Genomic DNA, 24,898 nt, shown 5'->3' on the forward strand with positions numbered 1-24,898 from the left:
TATATATACTTGCTGATCCAGACCTTGATCTTTCTGGTTCTTCCCCAAATTTCCAAGTGTCTGGGAATAGTTCTGGTACACACCTTTATGTTTTCAATGCCTGCTTTTTCCATTATTTCTTTGAACATAAATCTCTCACTTAATTATTTCTTTTTCTTGATCAGTTGTCCATAATAGTTTCTGAATCATAACCACTTTTTTGTTAGATTTTGGATACATTTTTATTCTTTTCTCTGATTGCAGAAACAGTTTTTTTCAGTTCTTACTTGTCACTCACTGTCCTATTATTGCCTGGTCTTGGGAGTCCCACATCATTTTGTCCCCACTTTTCCTCTCCCTCCAATGTTCCTGATAATTTAAGCTTTTTTTTTCCTGCTTTATATTTCTCTAAAAGCTATATATTCATTTTCTTTCTATTTGGAAAAATATCCTTGCCTTTTGAGACAGAGGAATACAAACCATTTATCAATTTATAGAGGTCAAGAATGCTTTAATTAAAGACAGAAATTTCAGTACAAAATAAGCATATGTGGTATATAGAGCATGGCCCTTTATAATAAAAACTTATGCCTTAATATTTTTAAAAAAGAGTTCTGATATTTTTAACTTCTTGGATTCTCTGCCCACATAATTATGTGTAGCAGAAGTTCTAAGTCTAAGCAATTTCTTCTAAAACTGTGGTGTCAGTGGACATATAAATATTATTTTATTATTTTCTTTCTAAAATTTCTGTATATAGTGAATGAAATGTTAAATGTGTTTAAATTATATCTAGGCATATGAAACATGATTTTTCAGGTTTTTCACTGACTTTTTGTATTCAATTTAAGTAAATAATTGCTGTCTTATCAATAATGGCAACAAAATGATCTTTCTGTTGGAACTGTTCTTATTTATGGAGTGAAATAGGTGCTGTGTAATAACAGCAGACACAATTTCTCATTTAATAGGAAATAGTACTGCATCTAAAATCAGCAGACTGGAATATTCCAGAATGGTTAATGCATAAATTATAAAATTCCTGGGCGTAAAGTGTGTATTTAACATCAGCTGCATGAAATATTCCTGTGACTTCAAAGGTATGTTGCAGGTTTTTTAGGCTTTTTTGTTTGTTTTCCTGACAATTGAAATGGATAAACAAATCTGCATTTTTGGTATTATGGGGGCACAAATTGCAGTTTTCATGACAAAGATGTTAGTCTTTACTCTTGAAATTTTTGTATGTGGAATATGAGGTTTGGTGTTGTCAAAGATAATGTTTATTTGTTTACCTGGCTCCTTTGCTTTTGAGTGCAGCACCACCTGATGTTCATCAGCAATAATTTTGTTCAGTGTCACTTCAAAAACAGAACTTCTCTTGTTATGGTAATCAACTTCCCATGTGCTCCATCTCTTTTTTTGCTGCTCTGAGTGGGCTCAGTCCAAGCTGGAGTTCTCATTTCCCAAAACATTCCCAGTTGGGATGTTGGCTCTGGGACATGTGAATATGAAACAACTCTGAAATGCACTTTTGGACTTCATTGCCTATCAGTAAATCTGTGTTACTGCCTGTGTTTCATGGGTTATAAATCAGCAGTGGTACTCGATTTTTCCTGTTTCCTGTGGCTTGAAGCACATTCCAAGTGTTTTCATGTCCTGGGTTCCCATCCATCTTCCAGGGGACAATTCTGATTCCAGCAATGGAAAGAATTCCTGACAGCTCAGGTTCTTTGTGGCTTTGAATTTCACTCTCACAATGTGTCCATTTGGACCCTTGGAAGGAAGGGATTGGGGGTGAGTGTTGCTTACACAGGGTAGTTTTTCTAAACAATCATATTAAAATGTAATTTTTTATCTCTGGTTTATGGGACTTCAAAGACTCAGCTCACCCAGAAAGTCTGTGATGGCTTTATCTCAGAGTCCTGAAACTGGGTCTTTATCAGAAACATAAACAATTTGACACAGTCCCTGACCTTGGGGCAGGAAGAGACCAGAGACAGGGTGAAGGTTGGTTTGTCTCTCCTCCTTTGGGTTGTGATTCACCCACTCCTGTGGAGGTCATTGTCAGGACATCCTGAAGACCATGTGCTTACCCCTGCAAGGCTACCTGGATGGCAGATACAGGGGCTCTTTGTATTCTGGTTCTGTGTAAACTTTCACCTCTGGAGCCACAATCCAGCAAAATAAATAAAACACTGAAATCCTTGTCTGATTTTTTTTTTTTTTTTCTCTCTGCAGTCCCAAATGCAGAGAACCGAGTCAAACACACATTTATTGATGCACATTCCCAGCAGGTTTCCATTTATATTTAGTGTGTTTTGTGTTAAAAAAGAACAAACCTCTCTCCTGTGCAGTTGTTTTCATTTTGAGCTTTTCACGTGCGTGTAATCAGTGTCTTACTGAGAGCTCTGCAAGCATAACTTTCTTTTTTTTAACCACAGGACCTAGAAGTGAGGCAATTTTGAGTGCTTGAATACAAAACTTGCAGTGCAGTACTACTGAGTGTGTTTATATCCAACATTATGACAAAGAAATGAAGCTTGAGTGAATAAAAGTAATATATGGAAGTATTTTTGGCATTACAGCTAATGAGCAGTCTTTAGGTAATTCTCTGAACTATGTTTAATCTTTGCAGTAAGGTATTGATACCATTGCTAATAATTAATGTAGTGAATTTCTGCACTTTGTGCTGCACTGTAGCATAGTGAGCTAGAAAATGGAATTTGAGGTTCATATTTACATTCAAGTCCTAATGGAGGCATTTGGTGAGTAGGATTATAGATCAGGAGTTTCTGTTCCTGTTGATGTCTCTCAACCTCCCACAGAACAAGTACACACATATTTAATGAGATTTGAATTTGGGGTTTTTTGTGAGCCTTCTCTAAAATACACCTTTTAGTATTGGGTGTATCCTATTCCAAGAGACATTTGGCTCTTCCTTGAGCTTTCAATGACCTGTCACCACATTATTTTTAAGTGTTTATTTGTGTGTTTGTCAGTTGTTTTATCTAATGAGCTTCTGTTTACCCAAGACTGGAATTGAATGAACCTGAAAGCTGTAAAAGCATGATTGTCTTGTGGGGGTTTTTTTATGTTTGTTTGTTTTTTTTGTTGGGTTGTTTCTGCAGGTAAAACAACATATTTTTGTGGCACAATTTTTTGTAGTTCCCAGTGTGTACCATTTATCAAATAACAACCAGAATTGTTACAAAACTGTATATCTCCAATTTGCTGCTACACTATAGAACTGTGAAAATCAGCTAATTCCATTGGTACTCAAGAATCTTTGGTTAAAATCCTGGTTGAGTTAGTTCTGTTTATTTATCTCATATTAAATTAGGCATGAGTTCTTTTTTCATCCCTAGCATGACACAGGAAAAGTAATTGTTTAATAATGTTTTAGAGCCTTGAGAAATCAAGAGTGTCTCAGCCAGAGGTTGAGAAGATATCTGGACTATCTCCAGAATTCCCAGTCTAATTACTTTCTTCTTGTTCAACTGAAACAAATTTATCTTTAGAAAATATGAAATGCCAATGAATTATGAGTTCCTGTATTAAACTTATTTTTCAATTAGAGTAACTGGAAATATGTGCACAGAGCTAACTTTTCCTAATTGTATGGTGAGGAAATTAATTTCCATAGAGTTACAGGAAAAATATTGTAATTACCATTTCTCTTTTGACTCAGCAGTTGACAAAAGAATAATCACCTTTCTGGAGGTATTTTTAACTTAGCCTTTTAAGCATAATGACTCTTTGATTTTAGCATGTGTTTAATTTTCAAGACCCTATATGATAGCTATATTTAAAAACTAGTATGAGTGCTATTTTAATCCATTGCCTTTTTTTGCAGTACTTCTTAAGCAAGGAATTGGAGGAAGAAATATGAATATTATGCTTTTCAGGTATATTCATAGCTATTTTTGGCTTGCCCTCATTAAAGGGGAGGTATGATGGCTGAGACAGGATTTCAAATACTGTTTTCTTTAAGGTGTGTTGCCTTCTACAGGAATAAAAAGACAACCTCAGGAGGAAAAATGTATTTTATTGACAACTTAGAAGAATATCATAGTATAATTTAAATACTTCTACTGAAGATTGTAGTTTTCACTGAAAGCATGAAGTGATGAATGAAAAGGAAGTTTCATCAAGTTGTTGTTAAGGAATGATTCTAAAGATGGAAACATGGAAACATTACACACATGAGTGTGTAACTGCCCAGATAAAGGACATAAAAGGAGAAGTTATATGAACAAAGTTAAAACCAAACCAACCCAAATACCTTTAAATTATGGTAATTCCTCTGAGCAGCCTTTTATGGGATTGCTTGTGGGCTCCAGCTGTCGTGGAAGTTGTTTGAATTTTCACATTAAATTGTTGCCTCCCATGAAGTTGTGAAGCATTAGCTGTGTGTCACTCACCCAAATTAAAGGTTTCCATCTCTAGATTAGCTCCCCATCTGGGTCTGCCAGGGAGCTGGAGACTTCAATGGCATCTTGCACAAGGGGCAGAGTCACAGCTTTATGTGCAGGATTGCATCCAGTGCTGAGATTTAGAGTTTTCATTGTGTTGGAGGAGAGATCCTGGAGTTGTGCTGAGCCCATGAAGATGCCCAGATCCTTGGGATTGGTGATGCTGGAGCTGGAGGGAGATTGCTCCATTAGCAGGAGCTGCTGCAGTGTCACTTTGAAGGACACATTGCTCCAGGAGCAGCTGGAGTAAAGATGTCTGGTTTGCTTTTTATTTTTTTTTTTCTGTTCAGTTTTGCACTTAGAAAGCAAGCAAATGTTGTTTGGATTAAAGAAAAAAAAAAAAAAGTCTGCTGTGTAAAATTTGCTCAGAACTCTGTGTCCCTCTTTGGTTTAATCATCTAAGAACAAATGAGATTTTCTGTTGGGGAAGTAGTTTTATATGTATTTGTGTTCCTTGCCCTTGTGCAGTAGTGCTGCCAATTATATTTATTAGCCCTAAATATTAAACAGCTGGAAGGATTCCATTGTATATAAATAAGACATTTGAGACCTGGAAGGATGCCATTTCTAATACAGCCAGCTGGTGCTTTTTACAGTTACATTCAGCACAACACTACTGAATTTCACTGTACATTGAGTGTTGTGTTAATGACAATAGGAGAACGTGGAGTGGTTTGGGATTTCTCTAGGAAATGCCATTGTGTAAACAGACATTGTTCTGAAACACTGGCTAGCAGGGAAATGCTATATTATGCACCTGTTTTTTGCATTTTGATGTAAATACTTTTTTTGTTTATGTGTTCTGCTGGCAAATACAAAACAACAAACTGCAGGGGCTTTTCAAATGTGAATTTTTAAGTGTTCTTGTGCCACAGATGTTTTTCACTTTGTCTGTTGTGGTGCTGTTTTCCCATTTAAGTAATGGCTTCATTTTTTTAAAGATCCTGCTTGCTGATGCTTCTGAAAGCATTTGCTCAATCTTTGGTGTTTATTTATTTAATTTTTTTTTAAATTGAAGGCATGCATCATTGTTATGGTACAAGAAATAATTAAAATAGCAACAAAAATTGCCCCACTATTAATTTCTTTCTAATCTATTTATTAGAACACTGAGCCATAAATGTGGGTAAGGGATATCTTCCTCTTTAGGTAGCCAGCAAAGAGCTTGGAGAAGTGGATTCTTCCCTCTTTTGATTGACTGTGTCCTGATTATTTCTTTGTAAGGGTTTGCCATCATTGCTACATCCAGTATTAGGTGAAGCAAAGGATAGTGCTGGACAACCTAATACATTTTATTTGTGTGATTATCAAATATTTAGAGGAACTGATTGTTATGATCTAAGTGTAATATCTAACATTGTGTGAAATAACTGCTCATTATAATTACTTGAAAACACATTTTTTTTTATCAGATTGCCACAGCCTTGTGAGATCCATCTTGGGTAAATTTCCATCTCAGAAGCAGCTACACTTAAGAGGCTGTGTCCTACCTAGTTTATTGAATTCTTGTGCTTTTATAAAAATTATTGTCCTGTACAGATTTCAGCCATGGGGACTTTTGTCTTGAGAACTTCTCAGAAAATCTGCTTAACCTGTGAGATAAATAAGATTGAAACCTGCTCCTCCAGGAGATAAACAGCCTAGGGAAGAAGATGAAGCTGTAAATGCTTGGCTTGTCCAAGCTCTGAAGGGTTTGAATGCTGGATTCAGATGTCTGTTTGGAACTCAGATGTTTCCCTCCTTGTGCTGACCTTTTCACCTCTCTGTGATTAAGAGGCTTTTGCTTGCTGAAGGGTGAGAATCAGCTGGCCTTACAAATTTGATGATGAAGTGCTCATCTGTCTGCCAGTTAGAGATGGGGGGAAAAAAGATGGCTTTGCTTGTCTTCCTGCAATTTGGTTTAATTATTAGTTTAGTATTCCCATGATGAGGTATGAACTCTTGCTTTCTGAAATTTGTTTATGTGTGCTTAGCTTCTGTAAGACATTTATTATATTTATTTTATGTCACAGTCCTTAAAAACTCAATAGCATAACTGCATGGAACACAGATCTGACTGGTTTGGATAATTTGGGATAAATTTGTGACTAGTTGTGTGATAAAATGCTAGTCCTCAGTTTTTCATGGGAAAATTTGGTATCTGGATAGTCTTAATGAGCTTCTCACCTCACCTGAGCACTCAACAGACAAGATATTAATATTTTGTCTGTAATCCTGAAACTGTTTTGTTTAGCTGTGAAGAGAACCAAGTTTTAGGCTGAAGCTATGAGTGCAGCAAAGTCTGTGTCTTATGAAGGTTTATGTGATAGAAATGATAATTTCAGTATGTGAATAACTCAATTAGAAAACTCTTGCAATGCAACTTATTCTTTCATTTACAACTTATAAAAGAACTGAAAAACTCTGGTTAGAGCCAGTGGCATGAGGTAGTTTGATTGATTTTTGGATGTCAAATATAGAAAAAAAATTTCCATGGTATTTTTAAAGTTTCTTAAAATCCCAAATCAGATAATTTTCTGTCCTCTGATCTCAGCTGGTTGGTATTTAAGGATCTTGGACATCTTTGGGGATGTTATGAGGAAAGTTTTCATACTGATGAGCTGCCCTGGAATGCATTCTCCTCTAATATGGTCATTACAGGGTTTTTGTTAATAGCCACCTTTCAGAACTCTTGCATCCTGCTACTATTTTGTTAAGCTTTTAAACAGTATGTGGGTTCTTCTTTTTTTTTAGACTTGAATTATTTTAATGTTCATCTGAATTTGGAGTTTTATACTTTGTAGTTTAAGAGTTTTATAGCAATGTGATGCTGACAGAAAAAAATGGGGCTTTTTTTTTTGCAATTACACAGTTACATATATGTTGTATTGTGAATCACAGACCATCCCCCCATATCTTACTGTAATTCAGTTTTTTTTTTTAATTATGATGGATGAAAAGACACAAAAAGTGATGTCAGAGGCAGGATGAAAGAATTGAGATCACTCATGTCCTAGATTCCCACAGTGAGAGGGAGCTTTTCATTGAGGCTGCTCAAAACATCCTAGAAACCTCCTACATTCACTTCTGTACATTTCCTTTTGTAAAGAAATTGCAAGAAATAAACCAAAGCCATAAGTCCAGCACAGTGCCAGATCTTGGAGAAGAAAATCCATTTTTGGCCCAACTTTGTCACTCAGAGACATGAGTTAGACCCTCTCACTGGGGATCTGGAGATTTTTCTGCACCACTGAAAGCAATCTCTTGTTTCCTGTCATTACCAATATCCAAAGAAGATTTTCAAAAGTGAAAAGCAAACAAAAGAACATTTCCCAAAAGCCAAATTACATGCTGGGAAGGGAGTGGTGCTGTGGCACTTCTGGACATGCTTCAAAAGTATTGGAAGTGCCTCAAGGCACCAGGGGAATGTGACATAAATACTGTGTAATAATCTGAATTCAGTAATTGTTGTGCCCCACATCATTCTGTCATAGAGTCCCTGACACTTTTTTATAAACATCTTATTAAAAAATTCTGACTTTATCATTCTTATTGGATTTGGAGGAGGATAGTCCTGTCATCCACCATTCCAGAATTTAGGACTTGCCTGTTAATTTCCTCTTTAACAATAGCCAAGTTTTGTACAGTATTGAGAGAAAGAAATTCCAGCTGGGACACCTTGCAGTGTGATGCTGCATGGACTCAAGATTTAGTTTTTATTTATTTAGTTTATTTAGTTTTTATTTAATCTCATCTGATTGATAATGAATTAGGCCAGTGTCTCCTATTTTATCTGTGGCAGGAACCAGGTGAGTGATCTTTCCCTCTCCTTGTCCTGACCACAAGTCTTTTGCTGTATTTTCTCTCCACTGTCCATCTGTTTTATTATTTTCCCTGCTTAATTCCATCCCTGGAATGTGAATTTTTCTTTATTTATTATTTTTAATTTTTTTAAAAAAGAAATTTTGTAACAATTGTAGCTTTACAGAGCAAGTTGAACATGTTAATTGCAAGTACCAAAATAAAAATTAAAACAAGTACAAATACAGGGGTTTGAGAAACCTTACTTAATAGAAAAAGCTCAGTGTTCTTGATTATCTGTATTACCATTAAGATTCCTTTGAAATGGCAATACAAAGGCTTACTGGGAAGAGTTGCAATGCAAATGTACTGCTCGCTTTTGACTTTGATCATAATAATTATTGAATTCCCAAATGTACTTGAATCTGGTACGTGTTGTGATTTGAATGCTCTTCCTGTAGTTTTGGTGACTTATTTCATCTTTTTCTAATGAAATAGCTGCAGCCTCCACAGTTTTATAACTGTTGAAGTAATTTAGTTAAATTAGTACCAAGTGTGTGAGTGGCATTTCCCTTCAGCAATGCTTCAGCATTAAATGATACATTTAAAATTTTGTTGTACATGTAAGTGGTCTAACACAGACTTCCAGGCAATTTCATCTTCATTGAAAATTACTGAATTTTTAATTGCATGAAGTTATTAATTGAATATTGTTATCTTCTGGATGAAGAACATAGTAGTGATGCTGCCTTTGTTATGCAAGTCCTATATGTACATTCAAAAGTCTGTGTAAGCATGTTGGATAAAAAACTTAGGGCAAAAAAGAAATTGCCATGAGATTTGTTCAGAAAACTAATGTCTTGCTGTGGAGATGTTTTAAACTCTGCCAGTTCCTGGGTTTGTCTCTATCTCCCACTGGACATATAAAATAGAACTGATTAGAAATTATATGGAAGTGAAAATCACTAGATGACTCCTGAATCAGCACGAGCTGCTTAAAATGTCTTTAAAATTTGGTTCCATTATATAAATCTGTCCAGTTTCATCCAGGTGTTGTTACTCAGTATTTATTTGTCCAGGTAAGAGCTGCAGATAAATCACCCAGCTTCACTGGAGGCAATTATTGCTCTTTGAGGCAGGTTTGGCTCAGGGCCTGTGCTTGTGCAAGGACATCTGCCAGAGTCCTTCACCCATTTTTGGGAAGCTGGCAGGGGCTGGGCTGCCTCTTCTGCAGGATCCTTGTATGGCTGGTGTCCAGCTCTCAAGTGGCCACCAGCTCCAGTGTGGCAATTTTGACTCCAGAAGTCCCTGCACTGCTGGCTCTTTTTGGAAATAGGTTCTGTTATGGCTCTTTTTGGAAACAGGTTCTGTTATGGCTCTTTTTGGAAATAGGTTCTGTTATGGCGTGCTGCAGCTTATCTGCTGCTGTAGACACATCCAAGATTGTGTTTTAAACTCTGTTGAACTAGTCAGGAAGAGATAAAACTTGTGAATAGTCATGTCTGTAAAGTGAACTGCAGTAAACTTGGTTTCAATTAAAGGGAAGAGTATTTACACTGCTTTTATCTGCTGGATTAATAACGTGGTTTAAAATTGCATCTTCAGTGGCGTGTGGACAATTTCATTGTGCAGACCAGCTCTTAGATCAAACATTCCTTAAATTAGTGGGACTGAGAGCTCTCAGATGCTGCTCTGATATGTCCATGATTTTTTCCTTTCTTTGTGTATGTGTGTGATATACATGCATTGTAAACCCAAGAAACTGTAAGCACTTCTGCACCACGGTTTTTGTCTTTATAGGGGGAATAATTCTTTTCTCTCCTACTCTCTGTACTGCACTAAAGTCCTGTAACAAAAGATGCTTATGCAGAACAAGAAATTATTAGATTGAGATCTTAAATAGGAAATTGATGTGGCTTGATTTTGGAGGGAAAATGTTTTTCTGCTAGAAATCCTTCTTTGTCTCCATTCCTCAGGAATGGTAGTGACTTCTGACAACATACTTGATTCTCCAGGTTTTCTTGTAGGTTTGTTTGGTTGGTTTTTTTTTCCCTTTTCCTGTGGTTGGTAAATATTCCTCTTTGCTAAGTGTGACTTTGGAAACCAGGTATGTGAGTAATTCACAAGCAGGAAGCCACTTCCTTCATGTTTTGGGTCAAGAGAGTTTGCCAGCTGATGGCTGCTGTAAAAGCAAATCATGACCTTGTGTTCTTTAAAACCATTCCAGTGTCACAGCCTATGCAGTCCACAGAAGAACCAACAAATCAGAATTAGTAAATTGGGTAGTATTTCTTAGTCCAGCTCAACCCAATTTCTGGAGTTACTGTTTGTCAGAGTACATTTATCCCAAGGAAAATCAATTGTCATGCTTTGAATAAATGTAAAACTGTAACATTTTGTTGCGACTGTATGGAGTTTCAGTTGGAGCTGTTGGCTTTTGTTCAATCTTAGAAATAAAACTGTTTCTAACAGTGCAAATGTGTGTTTTCCTTGAGGATCTCTTCCATTTGAGGTGAGTGTGGTTGTTGTAAAGACATGGGATTGTGGCTGAAAGGGCAGCACTGGTTATTGTTTAGGAAATCACAGGTTTTTGGTAGTGCAAAACAGCTCTTTTGTCCCACTTGAAGAAACTGGATAAAACTGACTTATTAATGGTGAATTCTGTGTTCATTTGAGATGTTTCTGTTTTTAATCAGAAAAAAGTGAGAGGAGGTTCAAGCAGATCTTACTGTTTATTGTATAGCGATGTCCACGCTAAGTTATTTTTGCTTTTTCACTGCTTTTGACCTAAACGTTATTTTTGTTGATATAATAATTAATCTTAAACCATTTTCTTTTCTTCTCTTTTTTGTACTTTTGACTCCAGTGGGAAGAGATCAGCGGTGTGGACGAGCACTACACCCCGATCAGAACGTACCAGGTGTGCAATGTCATGGATCACAGCCAGAACAACTGGCTGCGCACAAACTGGATCCCGCGCAACTCGGCCCAGAAGATCTACGTGGAGCTCAAGTTCACCCTGAGGGACTGCAACAGCATCCCCCTGGTCCTGGGCACCTGCAAAGAAACCTTCAACCTGTACTACATGGAGTCTGACGACGACCGCTCGGTCAAGTTCAAGGAGAGCCAGTTCGTGAAGATCGACACCATCGCGGCCGACGAGAGCTTCACGCAGATGGACCTGGGCGACCGCATCCTCAAGCTCAACACGGAGGTCAGGGAGGTGGGGCCCATCAGCAGCAAGGGCTTCTACCTGGCCTTCCAGGACGTGGGCGCCTGCGTGGCCCTGGTGTCGGTGCGCGTCTACTTCAAGAAGTGCCCCTTCACCGTCAAGAACCTGGCCATGTTCCCCGACACGGTGCCCGTGGACTCCCAGTCGCTGGTGGAGGTGAGGGGCTCCTGTGTCAACCACTCCAGGGAGGAGGAGCCCCCCAGGATGTACTGCAGCACCGAGGGCGAGTGGCTGGTGCCCATCGGGAAGTGTTTGTGCGACGCTGGATATGAGGAGAGAGGCTTTGCCTGCCAAGGTAACCGTGCCCTCCCTGCCGCCTTCCCCACCCTCCCCTGCTCCCTCTCCTGGGGCCTGCTCCTTCTCTCCAGCTGCTGGGGAGGAATCTGGGGGTAAAACTGCCCTGGAAAGGGGCTTTGTGTAAACTCTGAAGAGCGCCATCTGCTAAAAATATTCCATTGAGTCGTAGTAACGCTGATTTTTTAGTTGTTTAGTGTGTAGCAAATCTAGCTTCTCTTACCCTTCTTGGACCTTCTTCCAGTTTAGAATGGTTTTCTTAAATGTCTGTGTCAAAAAAGTGATTTTTTTTTCAGTGTTTTTTGTCTTTTAAACTTTGTGTCTCGATATATGACTTATGCCACTGAGCTGTGTTGATGATTTGGGATTGGTTGGTAAAAAATCTAGCTTCTCTTACCCTTCTTGGACCTTCTTCCAGTTTAGAATGGTTTTCTTAAATGTCTGTTTCAAAAAAGTGATTTTTTTTTCAGTGTTTTTTGTCTTTTAAACTTTGTGTCTCGATATATGACTTATGCCACTGAGCTGTGTTGATGATTTGGGATTGGTTGGTAAAAAACAGGTGGTATTGCTCCTGTAGCATAATTACTAAATGCAGACACATTTGGAAGATTAATAGTTGAAGTTTATTAATGAATACTCATGTATTTTAACTCGATTTTCTCCAAACTTTCAATTTCTGCAAACGGTGGTTATGTGAATGCTCCCAAGAACAAGAGTACACTGGGGATTTGAATTTTTTACAGACATGTTCTTTTAAAACTTAGAGAAATGGATGTTGTATTTACTAATTTTAATATCAACCAAGATGATAGCAGCTAACATTTTAATGCTTTTTATAAAATTACATTTTGAAGTTTTATGCTGATTCAACCCTTTCACAAAATGCCTTGAAGGGTGCTGGCTGTGACAAAGGGTCTTCCATTAAATATATAAGTAAAAATTAAACAGTAATATCTGGAAATACCATGGTTGGAAGCAGAAGAGCTGAGATGTTTTCTGTGGGGAGGTGTATGTGTAAAACAGAAATTTAAAGTATTCTGAACCTGGTTGGGACAGCACCTTCTCATTTTTAATCAGTCCTACAGCAATACTTATGTCAAACATAAGTCCTGGGGAGTTCCTGGGAACCCAACATGAATTTTTCTCAGAAAATGACTGGGAAACATCTGAGGGAAGGGGTAAGACTGTGCTTGCTTTGATTTTTAAGTAGATTTGAAATAATTTTTAGCCCTTGAATAAATTGAGTAGCTGAGGATGCTTTTCTGGGGTTAGATAGCGTTATTTATAAAAAACCAAAATAAACTCTTCTGTTAAGAGCTGAATTCAGGGGAGGATATTTTATTGTTCAGAAATGCTTTATCCAGGGCCTCCTACAGCTGCACTTAGAAATGCCAAAACACGAGTGAATCTTTTACCCACTGTGAATGTTCTTGCCTGCTGCAGAGCCTGTGTTGCTGTCAATGGCTGAAAGCTTTTGGTTTAGAGTTTCACTTCCCCGTGAGCACAGAGAGACAGGCACTCCAGAAAGCAACAGAATTACAGCTGAGCAAAAGTAAAGCTAAATAAATTCAACTAAGCTTCTGTTACAAACAAGTTCTCCAATGCTTGGGGCAGGCAAGGCAGCTCCTGCTGAGTTCTGCATAGAAAATCAGACCATAGAATGAATATCTTTTTTCTGGTTTGTTTTTTTTTTCTTCTTCACTCACTGTTGATCAAGGGGGTTATATATGATGAAGCCATTAACAACAGCAACAGGTCCTTCTGCTTTATTCTGATTTAACATAGAAGGTTCTGCTAGCTTTTATTGGAAGTCATATTGATCAGATTCTTTGAGTGTGCTGTGATTGAAGTGGCTCTTTAGAGCAGGAACTCAAAACTTCACATTTGTCAGCATCAGTGGCACAGAAGGAGTTGGAAAACTCAGAAAACCAGTTCAACTTTGACCTCAAGGCTGCTCCTGCATTTTCCTTTTCTTTTTCTTCTCTCCTCTTGCTCCATCATTTAGGGTCTTTAAGGATTTTTGTGTTTGTTTGGTTTTTTTGGTCATCAAAATGGAGGTAGAATCACAAAATGCTTACAAGCATGGCTGGAATAAAGGCATAACCTTGGAAAAATAAATTTCAGTTGTAGTCTGAAGGAGTAATTAGTAGCAGAGGTTATTGTCTTCCCAGTAGTTGAAAACATTTAAAAGCTTAGTGTCCATCACTACTTGATCCTTTGTTCAGAATTTCTGATTTTGTTTTCATAAACAATGTCATTTTGCATTAACAGGAGATTATCACTGAGGATTAAAAATGACATAAGATCAGCCTATTTAAATTTGATTCAGAACAGCTCTTCTTAGCACTTGGAAAATTAGGCAGTCATGGGCTCCCAAATAACACAAATTTCACCAAATTCTTTGACTGCTTTCTTTTCTCTGCATAACCATAAGATGACATAAACTTAGACCATTTTTTGTTATTGGTGCATGCTTTTATAACACATTTGTATGTGAAAAGCCAGCTCAGCTGATGGGCTCTTGCTGGGTGGAATATTGTTCTGTGCTGTTTTTACATGTCCAGCAGCAGCATCCCTAACCATCAATCAGCAAAAGAATTTCACTGTGACCATCCTTGTCCTCTTTATTGGGAGTGTGTGGAGAAATGATTTCTTAAAAGTGAATTTTAGACCTCACTTCGAGGAATTCTGGTATTTGCTATCACTTTAGATTAAGAGTTTAAGATTTAATACTTCCTCAAGCAAAGGTTTGTGCACCTGCTCAGTGTTTTGGAGGGATTAGGTTTTTCTGAAGTAAAGGAAGATGTGTTGGGGAGCAACTCTTTCATACTTGTTTTCCCCCTTAATTAATACATATGTTAGTTAATTAAAATGATGTATGTCATACACTGTTGGGTGTTTGTTTTTTTAGCATCACAGTGATCCTGGCTATTTAACCTTATTTTAATATTTCATAGTTGAACAGGACCTCTTCCTCACAAAATCTTTTATAAATTATATTTTCCTGCCAGTCTCACCAAACTACATCTCTATAGCATATTATTTCTTAGAATTAGTGTGTTTTAACTAGAGGAAAAAAAACCCAACTGGTTTAATCCTTTCTAACAATCTCAATCCTGCTTCTCAGTATGATATTTTCAATTTGTTCCCCATCAAACAGGCAGAGTAGATCAGGTCAGATCTGTCTTAATATTCTTTCTCTGACAGTGACAAATGTCATCCACTTAAGGAAACTAAGGGAAAGTCTAAGAAACTGTATAAAAGTGCTGCTTTATTGGGCAAAGGTTCTGCCAATCTACTGCTGCCTTTTTAAGATACATTTTTTAAAGAAAGACTGTGTGCAATAGGAATCAGCCTCTTGTTAATATGTCTGTATTCTGACTCATATTTTTAGTCTCTTAATTTTTATGGCAATGAATACCATACCTTTTCAGGTGTGGAAAGCATAACTTCTTGCTGTGTTTGATGTTTCTCTTTTAGAGTCATTGGGATAAGGTTTTCCATGTCCCTGTGTAGTGAGGAAATAACTGCTCCCTTCTCAGCTTCCATATTAACAAACTTCAAGATCTCTTTCTTATTTAATATCTCATCTCTAATACCTCTTCTCTGAATTTTCCTCTCTACTAGTGCCTTTTTTAGAGGACAGACTAATTGCTCTCTACCTCATCCTTTTTGACTGCCTCTGTAGGTATTTAAAGTAAACAATGTGATTTTTATGGGAAAGGCAATGAGTCTGTGTCCACTGTTTAAGTTTCAAGTGCAGGAGAAGATTAGACAGTGGTTTGGAGTTTAGAACAGCCCAGAGATTGAGTTTAAAAAAGGAGCATTCACATCACCTGCCCAGTGAAAAGCTTGACTCAGTTTTACTTTGAACACTGTAGAAGAAATAGATCTCACTGTCTGAAGGTTGGTTCAGTTGGGGTATTGATACCAAAATAAATGGGAAAATGTAGGATAAATGGCAGAAAAACTATCTGTAGTTCTGTAATGATCTAAAGGCTCCTCAGGGAAATAATGGGAGCCTCATTTCAGGAGTTGTTTTTTAAAAAATTGCAGCAACCAGATGATAAAGGAAATCCTGCACTGGCAGGTTTGGGCTAATAAATCTTTTCCATCCTGGAAGTGTCTGTTCTGTTGTTGGCTATTTCATGCACTTCAGAAAGACCAGTTGGACATGGAAAAGGTTGATTTTCATTACAATGTACTTAATTAGCAAGCGTGCAGTGGGCAATTGTTTATCCATGTGGGACTATGAGTGAACTTGAATTCTTTTTTAGAGGCTTCCAACAGGTGACCCTCTAGACCAAAACCAAATTTTCTGGCTCTGCTTATCAAATGAAAAATTTAAATGGGTGGGCCTGAAAAAAAAGCACAGAATAACATTTTCTGCCTGGTTTTGTTTCAAGGTACAGTTCTAAGTTTTAGTTGCTGGAATTGAGTAAGTCTGAACTGTAAATTTCCTATGTAATGCTATGTAATAAAGTTGTAAGTTTTAATCATGAGTGACTGGTACATTTTCTATAACAAAGCCAGAAGGAAAAAGAATGTAAGCCAACAGTTCTTCCTTATGTGTTTAACTTTTAGCTATTAATCAGGTGGATTGAATGGGAGAAAAGGGAGTGAGGGGTAAAGGAGGGAGAGGATAAATTCACCCACTGGGCCTGGTTATTGCAAAAATGACTTCACAAAATTTCCCCTAACACTAAATTTTTCAGTGCTTCAAGTTGTGCAGTGAGCATCTCCTAAATCATATTTCTCTCTCTGAGTTTCTGGAGATATGAAAGGAATGCCATCTGTGGCTTCTAAATCTGAACCATCACATACATTGCTTAATTCTTTGAGTGGAATGACTGCTGCACTTGAGGTAAAAATATGTAAAACTTCATTAATACCAAGGAAGCAAAGCAATTATCTAGACTTTTTTTTTTTTTTCCCTCTATGCTTTAAATAACCATTTTGTCTCTGCATAAGTAAACCTTTTAAAAGTTTCATGAAATCTGAAAAAGCAGGGGATTCACTTTTTTAAGGAGGAGGTATGAGGTGTGGTTTCTATTCCTTTGGTTTGTATTGTTTTGATTTTAAAAAGCAGGAGAGATGCTTTTTAAAAGGACTCTTAATCTTTCAAGCTGGTAAGCTAAAATGACAGCAGCCATAAATTATGAATCACTTCATTTGTAAAATATTCATTGTCTTTATCCACTTTATATTCTATAAGTACATAAAAAGAGCACAACAGTGAAGTATTTACCTTCCTGCTTATAATTTAGTTAACTCTTAGAAAAGTTATGTTTAAGATGTCCAGATGATTTTTATGGGAGAAGAATTATGTTGCATTCAGTATTTCCTAAAGATCCCAGCCAACTTTTTATGTAGCATTTTCTGACTGTTACAAATTTGGCAAATATTTTCCAATTTGTTCATCATAAGCAGTAGATATAAAATTGCAAGTTTTTAAGGCAAAGTTTATTGGGCACAATGTTGAGGCTTTTTGACCACATTTGTCACACTTCCTGAAGAAAAAAAATAAATTCTGAAATTATTGGAAAAGGGTTTTTTTTTTTTTAATACAATGCTATGCACATTCTTTCATACATGTAAGAAAAGTGTTCTTTCAGCCCTTTTTTAGTTTCTTGAAAAAGCCTTTACTAAATTTCTTGGAGATTGTGATAGAAGTATTTAAAATCATGATTGTAAATATTACTGTAAAATTTTTAACATTTAGTGATTAGGAGCTTGAGTGTACCATTCCTGTTAAGTGTTCTTAGAAAACTTAGCAATATGTCTCTCCAAATTATTCAGTACTACAGTGGCAATATAGGGCAGGACTAGATAATTTAAAATTCAATTTTTGGATTTAAAACCATGTGGGAAATGAAAATACTCACTCAGAAATAATGGAAATATTTGCAAAACTGTTAATGACTCACAAAATGCAAATTAATGCCGTTGAATGTTTGTTTAATCCAGGTGAGTTACCACTTTGCAAATGTTTGTTCTGCCACTTTGCTGGGGGTGTTGACAATTTTTTCCTTGTCTGCCTTTCCTGCTTTTCAAACAACAAAATGACCATCCCACTGCCTGGAACCCAGTTTAACAAGTTTGTGAAACATCTATTTGCTCTTCTCAACAATAAATATTTGCCTTAATTCTCTGGCACTCACATGGTCAAGAGCAGTGGCAGTGAATTTGTGTACAGGCTTTTCCTGCAGGATTCTTCTGGATGTCTGCCACTGAGAATCCTAAAGGGATCTCCCTGGCATTTCCTTAACCTTTTCACTCTAATGGGCTCCCTTCTTCAGAGGCTTTCAAAAGATTAAAGACTAAATAATGAGTATCATCCTCAGCAAGTTTCCCTCCCCATGCCTTGGGAGATTTTTCAATCCTGGAGTTGCAGGAAGGTTGTGTTGTCAGTGGGAATTCAGGGAACTTTTTCCATTGGGATTTTATAGAGCCCTTTGACAATCCCTTATTAGTTCCAGAGTGGGACTTGTAAAGGCTAACAGGGGTTTGCATTGCCTCTGGCAGCTGGCACTGGGCTTTCAAGAGGGAGCAATTGCAGCAAGAGCTGTGAGTTTTGATAACACACAACTCTGAAAATGCTCTCAGGGTAAGGACCATCTTGAAAGAGGAGTACAAGAATCTTCTCTGAGTCTGCTGCTCCTCAGTGTGAAGCACAAGATGTTGTCAAAACATGCTGTTGGCAGACAGCAAAATAAGCAGCAATTGATAGCAGACTTTATTGAGGCACTCAGACTGTGGGAGAAGTACCAGCATTTGCTGTTTCTTGGATGACAAACTGAATAACTTTCAGTGCATTTGTAGTGCCTCATCCTCCTTGTGTTTGAAATTGAAGAATTATTCTTCATAGCACGCCAGGAAAATAATAACTGGGACTTCACACAGCCTGTTTAGGGAGAGAAAAATGCCAAGTTCACTACCTAGAATTTGTTTTTAGCTTCAGCTTTAAATACCTGCATCAGGTATACCCTGGCAATTAGTGTAGGTGTTGTTCTGAGGCCAAACAATGACAAATCCTCCACAGGTCAAGGAGGTGAATTATTTCTCTGTCATGGCTCTGTGGGTTCAGTGGTTGTCTACTGTAAGGTTAAAATTTGATGTGATAATTTAGAACAGCTGCTCTTTGACAGGAAGATTCACTTTCAGCAAGGGAAGAAAAAGCCATATGGTAAAAGTTGATGCTGTGCCAGGCCTGAATAGCTGCAGAAGTGATACAGGACAGTTCTCTTCAACAATATGCTTGAATTAATGCATTTTACTTGCCATTGGTGTTTCCAATCTGTGTGCTTTTTAAAATCATAACTTAACTGACATACAAGTGCTTTTTTCTAGTTATTTTTATATAATATTTTTATTAACCATGATGAATAATTGACAGAAAAGGGTGAGGGGCTTTAACAATGCATAGTTTATTCACAGTCATATCCAGCACTCTAAAATATAGAATGTTTTATAGAATCATTGCTTCAAAATTTTCAAGTAAATTGCCATGTATTTTAGAGGCTGTAAATATTTTTAGTGTCCCAAACTTGACTTCAAATGCTTTTAGCAGAGGAATTCACTTAAGTGGCCCTGCTTTTGTTCACATACTTAAATTTTAGTAAATTGAGCCTGTGAAATAGCATGAAACCTCATGAAATTAGTAATTCCCAGTGCTCACCCTAAACAGTAATGGTCAGTAGGAATAAGGTGTTATCAGGAGTTCAAAATATTATGGAGAATTCATCTGTCCTCCAGCTTGGAGGAGGGGAATCATATGATACAATAATTGTTTCTGTGTAAAAAAAAACAAAAACAAAACACTGATTCCTTCTGATGTGGCATTTTTAAGGCAAGGAGAATAACAGAATAAATTACTTAGAGTGCCCAGCTCTTACCTTTAAAAAATGCCACTAAACAAATGACCAAAAATCTTTCACTAGTAGTGCACTCCCATCTAGAAATGCAACTTTTTTTTGGTGTGTCTCATTCCCCTGCCTCCCCCCATAATGAGGATGGGACAAAAAACCTGTTGTTTAAAGAAGAAAATAAAATTTCTTTCCTTCTCCTAGAAAAAAAAAAAAAAAAAAGAAAAATAAGAGAAAAATCTCTAAGGTGATTATAGCAAAGCAGTAAAATATGTTGAAATGGTCATCTGTTACCCAGCTGAGCTAGGAAAAGACCTGAAGTGTGGCAAATATATTAAAGTCAAATATTAAACATGTTCTTTGATGTTTTGCAACCCTATACAGAGGTCACTTAGTCAGAATTTGACCTAACCTGACCAGCCCCTTTATCTCTGTAAGAGGTAATTCTGAGATTTAGGTATGCACATATAGAATTGTTTATTTATAAATGTCTTCTGTAGCATTTTTAAAATGTCACATTAATATCAGGATGATGTAGTATCCAGTAAGTAAAAATTCCTTCTTTGTGCATAAAGTAGTCATTATTTTTATTATTATAAAAAGAAATACAAGCTAGTTATTCAATAAAAATTTAGATTTAACAGGAGCATCTCCAGCTGCTGTAATGTGCCTCTTTAGATGCCAAAACAACTTGAACTCTGAAGATCTAACAGGACTTTTTTTTCCCTCATTTTGGTAATGTGATCCTAATACTGAGATGACAGCTCTGGGCAGTTTATTTTAAGAAGCTACTCTTCAAACCTGTTTTAGGAATTTCCAGGTCTCTCTCCCAAAAGGATAAAATGGAAAACTGAAACAGGGCAGAGGGACTGTGACTTGAAGTGGAGTCAAGGTGTATTAACCACGAGCATGAGATCAGCTGCACAACTGGGATTATCCTGGGGAGGAGGAGGAGGCTGGGTGGGAACCAGGACATTCTGGCTGAAGAAGTAGCTGGTTAGAAACCTCAGGTAACCACAGCTAATGAACCTTCATTAATTAATTAACCATTCCTTCAGCTGCTATTTTTATGCAGTGTAGAATGTCTCTGACTTTTTTGACTTTGGCTTCACCCCGAGCTCATACAAATGTTTGTTAGTGCAGAAGATGGAATTAAGAAGATATGAAATTTTTATGTGTGTGTGGCATTTAATAAGCAATGCCACTGTTGTTTCTCACACTGTGTGAGGGGATGAACTGGCAGTGAAATTAACAGTGAAAGGGGAATCAGCTTCTGTGTCTTTTCTCTGCCCACACCATCCACAGCAGATGGTGGAAGAAAGCTAAAAGCATTTTTATAAGAGGGTCAGAATAAGAAGGAGAATGAGAGGAAAGAGACTAGAGAGAAAAAAAAATCACCATAATAAATAAAATATACTTATTTCACTGAAACCTAAATGCTGCAATTAGTATTCTCAAAAAAAAAAAAAAAGTTACTAAGTAAGAGGCTCTCCTGAGAAAAGAAAGAATACTGATTTTAGTTCAGACAGGGGTATGACTCAATTGTGTCTTTAAAGAAGGATGCAAATCTTAATGCATGTTTTGTCTGTGTCCAACTGCTAAAGATATTCATGTTTCTGGGGATAAAATATGGTGGCTGCTTCAAGTCCATGTTTGGGTAGGTCTCTGTCACAGTCTCACATGGATTGGGTCTGCAAATAATAATATAAGAATGCTCATAATGATTGTGTTACACTGAGATTTAAAGCTGATGTGAGGTACAGTAAACAGCAGCACATCTCCTGTGTTTCAGGGAGCCCTGTCTCAATTAAGCTGAGCTAGAAAAGGTTTGTTGTTGTCTCAAGAGCCTTCCTCTCAGAGGAGGGCATGAATTGTCTGGCCAGCATTTTAATAATTCCCTGATCTTTTTTCCTTTTCTTTTGTGTCACTGAATTTCCAAGGGCTTTGGGTATGTACCTAGCAGTTTCTCAGAAATTATGGAAATAGCTTATTGGGGGGGTTGGACTGGAAGAACTCCAGAGTTTCCTGACAATTCTGTGATTCTGTGAGCATGAAAGCCAGAAGTTCTGAACTCATTGAATTGGGGTTTTTTTTGAGTTTGAAAACTTTTCTGTCCAGTGGATTTAGCGCTGCTCTGCTCTGTCCTTAGCAGAGGGACATGAAATAAAGCACTTGTCAGTGATGTGACATAGAAACCATGGTCACATCCCTTTGTAGGGATGACTCAGAGGTGCAGTTTGCCATCCTCTTCCTTTGGGAGCAGCTGCTTTGTGCCATGTTTGTGAGCCACTTGCAGAAGGTGAGAGGAGGTATCAGGTGATGGGTCCCTCAGAGGCTTGGAGGAAAGAAGAGGCAGCAGAGCTTTTTGGGCTGGCTCAGAGTTAATCCTGGTTTGCCCTCACACTGCAGCTGTGCTACTGATCTGTTCTAATCCACAGCAAATCTGAGATGTGGGGACAAGAACACAGCTCGCAGTTCTCACTCCACTGGATTTTGAGTTTTACCTCTGAGCCACATCTGCACTGTGATAACACCTAACCTTTTAATTTTTAATCTCTTCCTTGAACAAGCAGGCCCTGCTTCCCCCCAGAAGTTAAATACTAGCCTTTAATTGAAAAGTACACAAAGCACTGCCAAATCCTGTGGTAAAAGCAGGTGTTCAGGCACAAGCCTGTTTAGTCAAGAGCTTATTTAAACATGGATTAAAGGCTTCTTTGGAATTGAATGCATTGTTTTTTTCTGTGCAATAATTACTTTCTGGAGCCAGTGTGTTTAAATGACTGCATTAAAATCTAGCATGCCCCCTATCCCAAATTCTCTCCTGATTAGGGATTCTTCTATGGCTTCCCTGTCTGACTTACAGAACCAAGCTCTCACCTGCTGCTTGCCCCTTGGCTTCAGATCCCCAGATGTGCATCCACAGATGGCAGTCATTCAGCCTACAGGTGTTTTCTTGGTTTTGTGTGGTCTGGAGGATGGAAGACTCAGGGTAAACCTTTATTCTGCCTAGAAGGAAGCTGTGGCAAGGTGTGGAGCAGCCTCTTCTCCCAAGGAGCTGCAGCAGGGCAAGAGGACACAGCCCCAGGCTGTGCCAGGGAAGGTTCAGGCTGGCCAGCAGGAAGAGTTTTTTCCATGGAAGGGTGAGCAGGAATGGACTGGGCTGCCCAGGAAGGAGGAGGTGTCTCCATCCCTGGCAGTGTTCCAGAAACTTCTCAGTGCCATGGTTTGGTTGGGCTGGAGGTGTTTGGTCAAAGGTTGGACTGGATGATGCTGGAGATCTTCTCCAGCCTCAGTGATCCTGTGATCCTCTGAGTTATTTTCCTTAGGCACATTGGATTCTAGGTTGTGCTCCTGCCTTCTACATTCATCTTTTTGCTAAATTAGAGGTTTGAAGGCAGCGAAGGTGTTTTACCCTGGACCAGTTTGGTCAGATTCTCAATGCCCCTGCCCAAACAGATGTGAACACAAGGTTATGCATTCATAACCTTCCTGTGGGATTCAGCTGATTTTGTGGGATCATGTGGGAGACTCTGAAAAACATTGCTGGGAGTTAGGACTTAAGAAATTCCCTAGATATCTTACAGTTGATGTGTTTTGATACAGTTAAGACTTCTGGTCTTTCCTTGCAGATTGTAAATCTGCTTTGGGGTGTTTCACTTTGTTTTGTGGTGTTTGATGATGTGTTTGTTGACTTTCTATAGACTGTTTCCATTACTTGAAAATCTGTCTGTGTCCAAAGGTTGACTTAAAAGCAACTGAAGGAATAAATAGTGTTATATATTCTCTCTGCAAACAATTTAGAAACACTGGTTTTGAATAACAGTAAGTCCTGCAGTAATTTGAGAAGGTTTCTAGAGGGGAAAAAAGAAAATATATCATTCCTTCCTTCCTCTAGTAATTATGAAGACTTTTGGGATGAGATGTACTTGACTCTTATATAATGGAAACTCCTGGATGTGAGCAGAATCCTCCACATCAGGCCACATTAGGAGTTCCCTTCATGTCAAGTTGAACACATGAAGAGATGTGACAACTGTGATTTTCTGTAAAGATTGAGGGGAAAAAAAAAAATTATGTAGACAGCTATTGATAGAGGTATTAAACATTCCCATTGAGAGTCATCAAAACTGTGCCTGTGAGGCTTTTGTAACTTCCAGTGGAATGTTTCCTAACAAACAAGGCTTGTTCATTCAGGGGGACTTCACTGGAAGAGAAATTAGTAAAAATGGCTCTGCCCAGGCTGGGATGGAGCTGGAGGCTCTGCCCAGGTTGGGATGAGCTGGGGTCTTTTCCCAGTTTGGGATGAGCTGGGGTCTTTTCCCAGGCTGTATTCCCTGCCTGTTCCTGTGCCTGTTCCTGTGCCTGTTCCTGTGCCTGTTCTTGTCCCTGTGCCTGTTTCTGTGCCTGTTCTTGTGCCTGTTCCTGTGCCTGTTCTTCTTCCTGTGCCTATTCTTCTTCCTGTGCCTGTTCTTGTCCCTGTGCCTGTCCCTGTGCCTGTCCCTGTGCCTGTCCCTGTGCCTGTCCCTGTGCCTGTTCCTGTGCCTGTTCCTGTGCCTGTGCCTGTTCCTGTGCCTGTGCCTGTTCCTGTTCCTGTGCCTGTCCCTGTGCCTGTTCCTGTTCCTGTGCCTGTTCCTGTGCCTGTTCCTGTGCCTGTTCCTGTGCCTGTTCCTGTTCCTGTCCCTGTGCTTGTTCCTGTTCCTGTCCCTGTTCCTGTCCCTGTGCCTGTTCCTGTGCCTGTTCCTGTTCCTGTGCCTGTGCCTGTTCCTGTTCCTGTGCCTGTCCCTGTGCCTGTCCCTGTGCCTGTTCCTGTGCCTGTGCCTGTGCCTGTGCCTGTGCCTGTGCCTGTGCCTGTCCCTGTGCCTGTCCCTGTGCCTGTCCCTGTGCCTGTTCCTGCTCCTGTGCCTGTTCCTGTTCCTGTGCCTGTCCCTGTGCCTGTCCCTGTGCCTGTTCCTGTGCCTGTGCCTGTTCCTGTGCCTGTCCCTGTGCCTGTCCCTGTGCCTGTTCCTGCTCCTGTGCCTGTGCCTGTGCCTGTCCCTGTCCCTGTGCCTGTCCCTGTGCCTGTGCCTGTCCCTGTGCCTGTTCCTGCTCCTGTGCCTGTCCCTGTGCCTGTTCCTGCTCCTGTGCCTGTGCCTGTGCCTGTGCCTGTGCCTGTCCCTGTGCCTGTCCCTGTGCCTGTCCCTGTGCCTGTGCCTGTTCCTGCTCCTGTTCCTGTTCCTGTGCCTGCTCCTGTTCCTGTCCCTGTGCCTGTTCCTGCTCCTGTTGTGCTCACAGGGAGG

At 38.8% G+C, this 24,898-nt stretch overlaps 1 protein-coding gene across 2 annotated transcripts in view; it reads left to right on the forward strand.

Annotated features, from left to right (window-relative positions):
* The window catches only part of EPHA3 (EPH receptor A3), a 168,185-nt gene that overhangs the window by 39,506 nt on the left and 103,781 nt on the right, over positions 1 to 24,898 (forward strand). For both annotated transcript variants that reach the window (XM_079321373.1, XM_079321374.1), the window contains exon 3: positions 11,098 to 11,758. In XM_079321373.1, the coding sequence (XP_079177499.1) occupies positions 11,098 to 11,758 (661 nt within the window). The remainder of the gene's footprint in view (positions 1 to 11,097; positions 11,759 to 24,898) is intronic.

Source organism: Erithacus rubecula (genome assembly GCF_903797595.1).
Source record: "Erithacus rubecula genome assembly, chromosome: 1".
NCBI lineage: Eukaryota > Metazoa > Chordata > Aves > Passeriformes > Muscicapidae > Erithacus > Erithacus rubecula.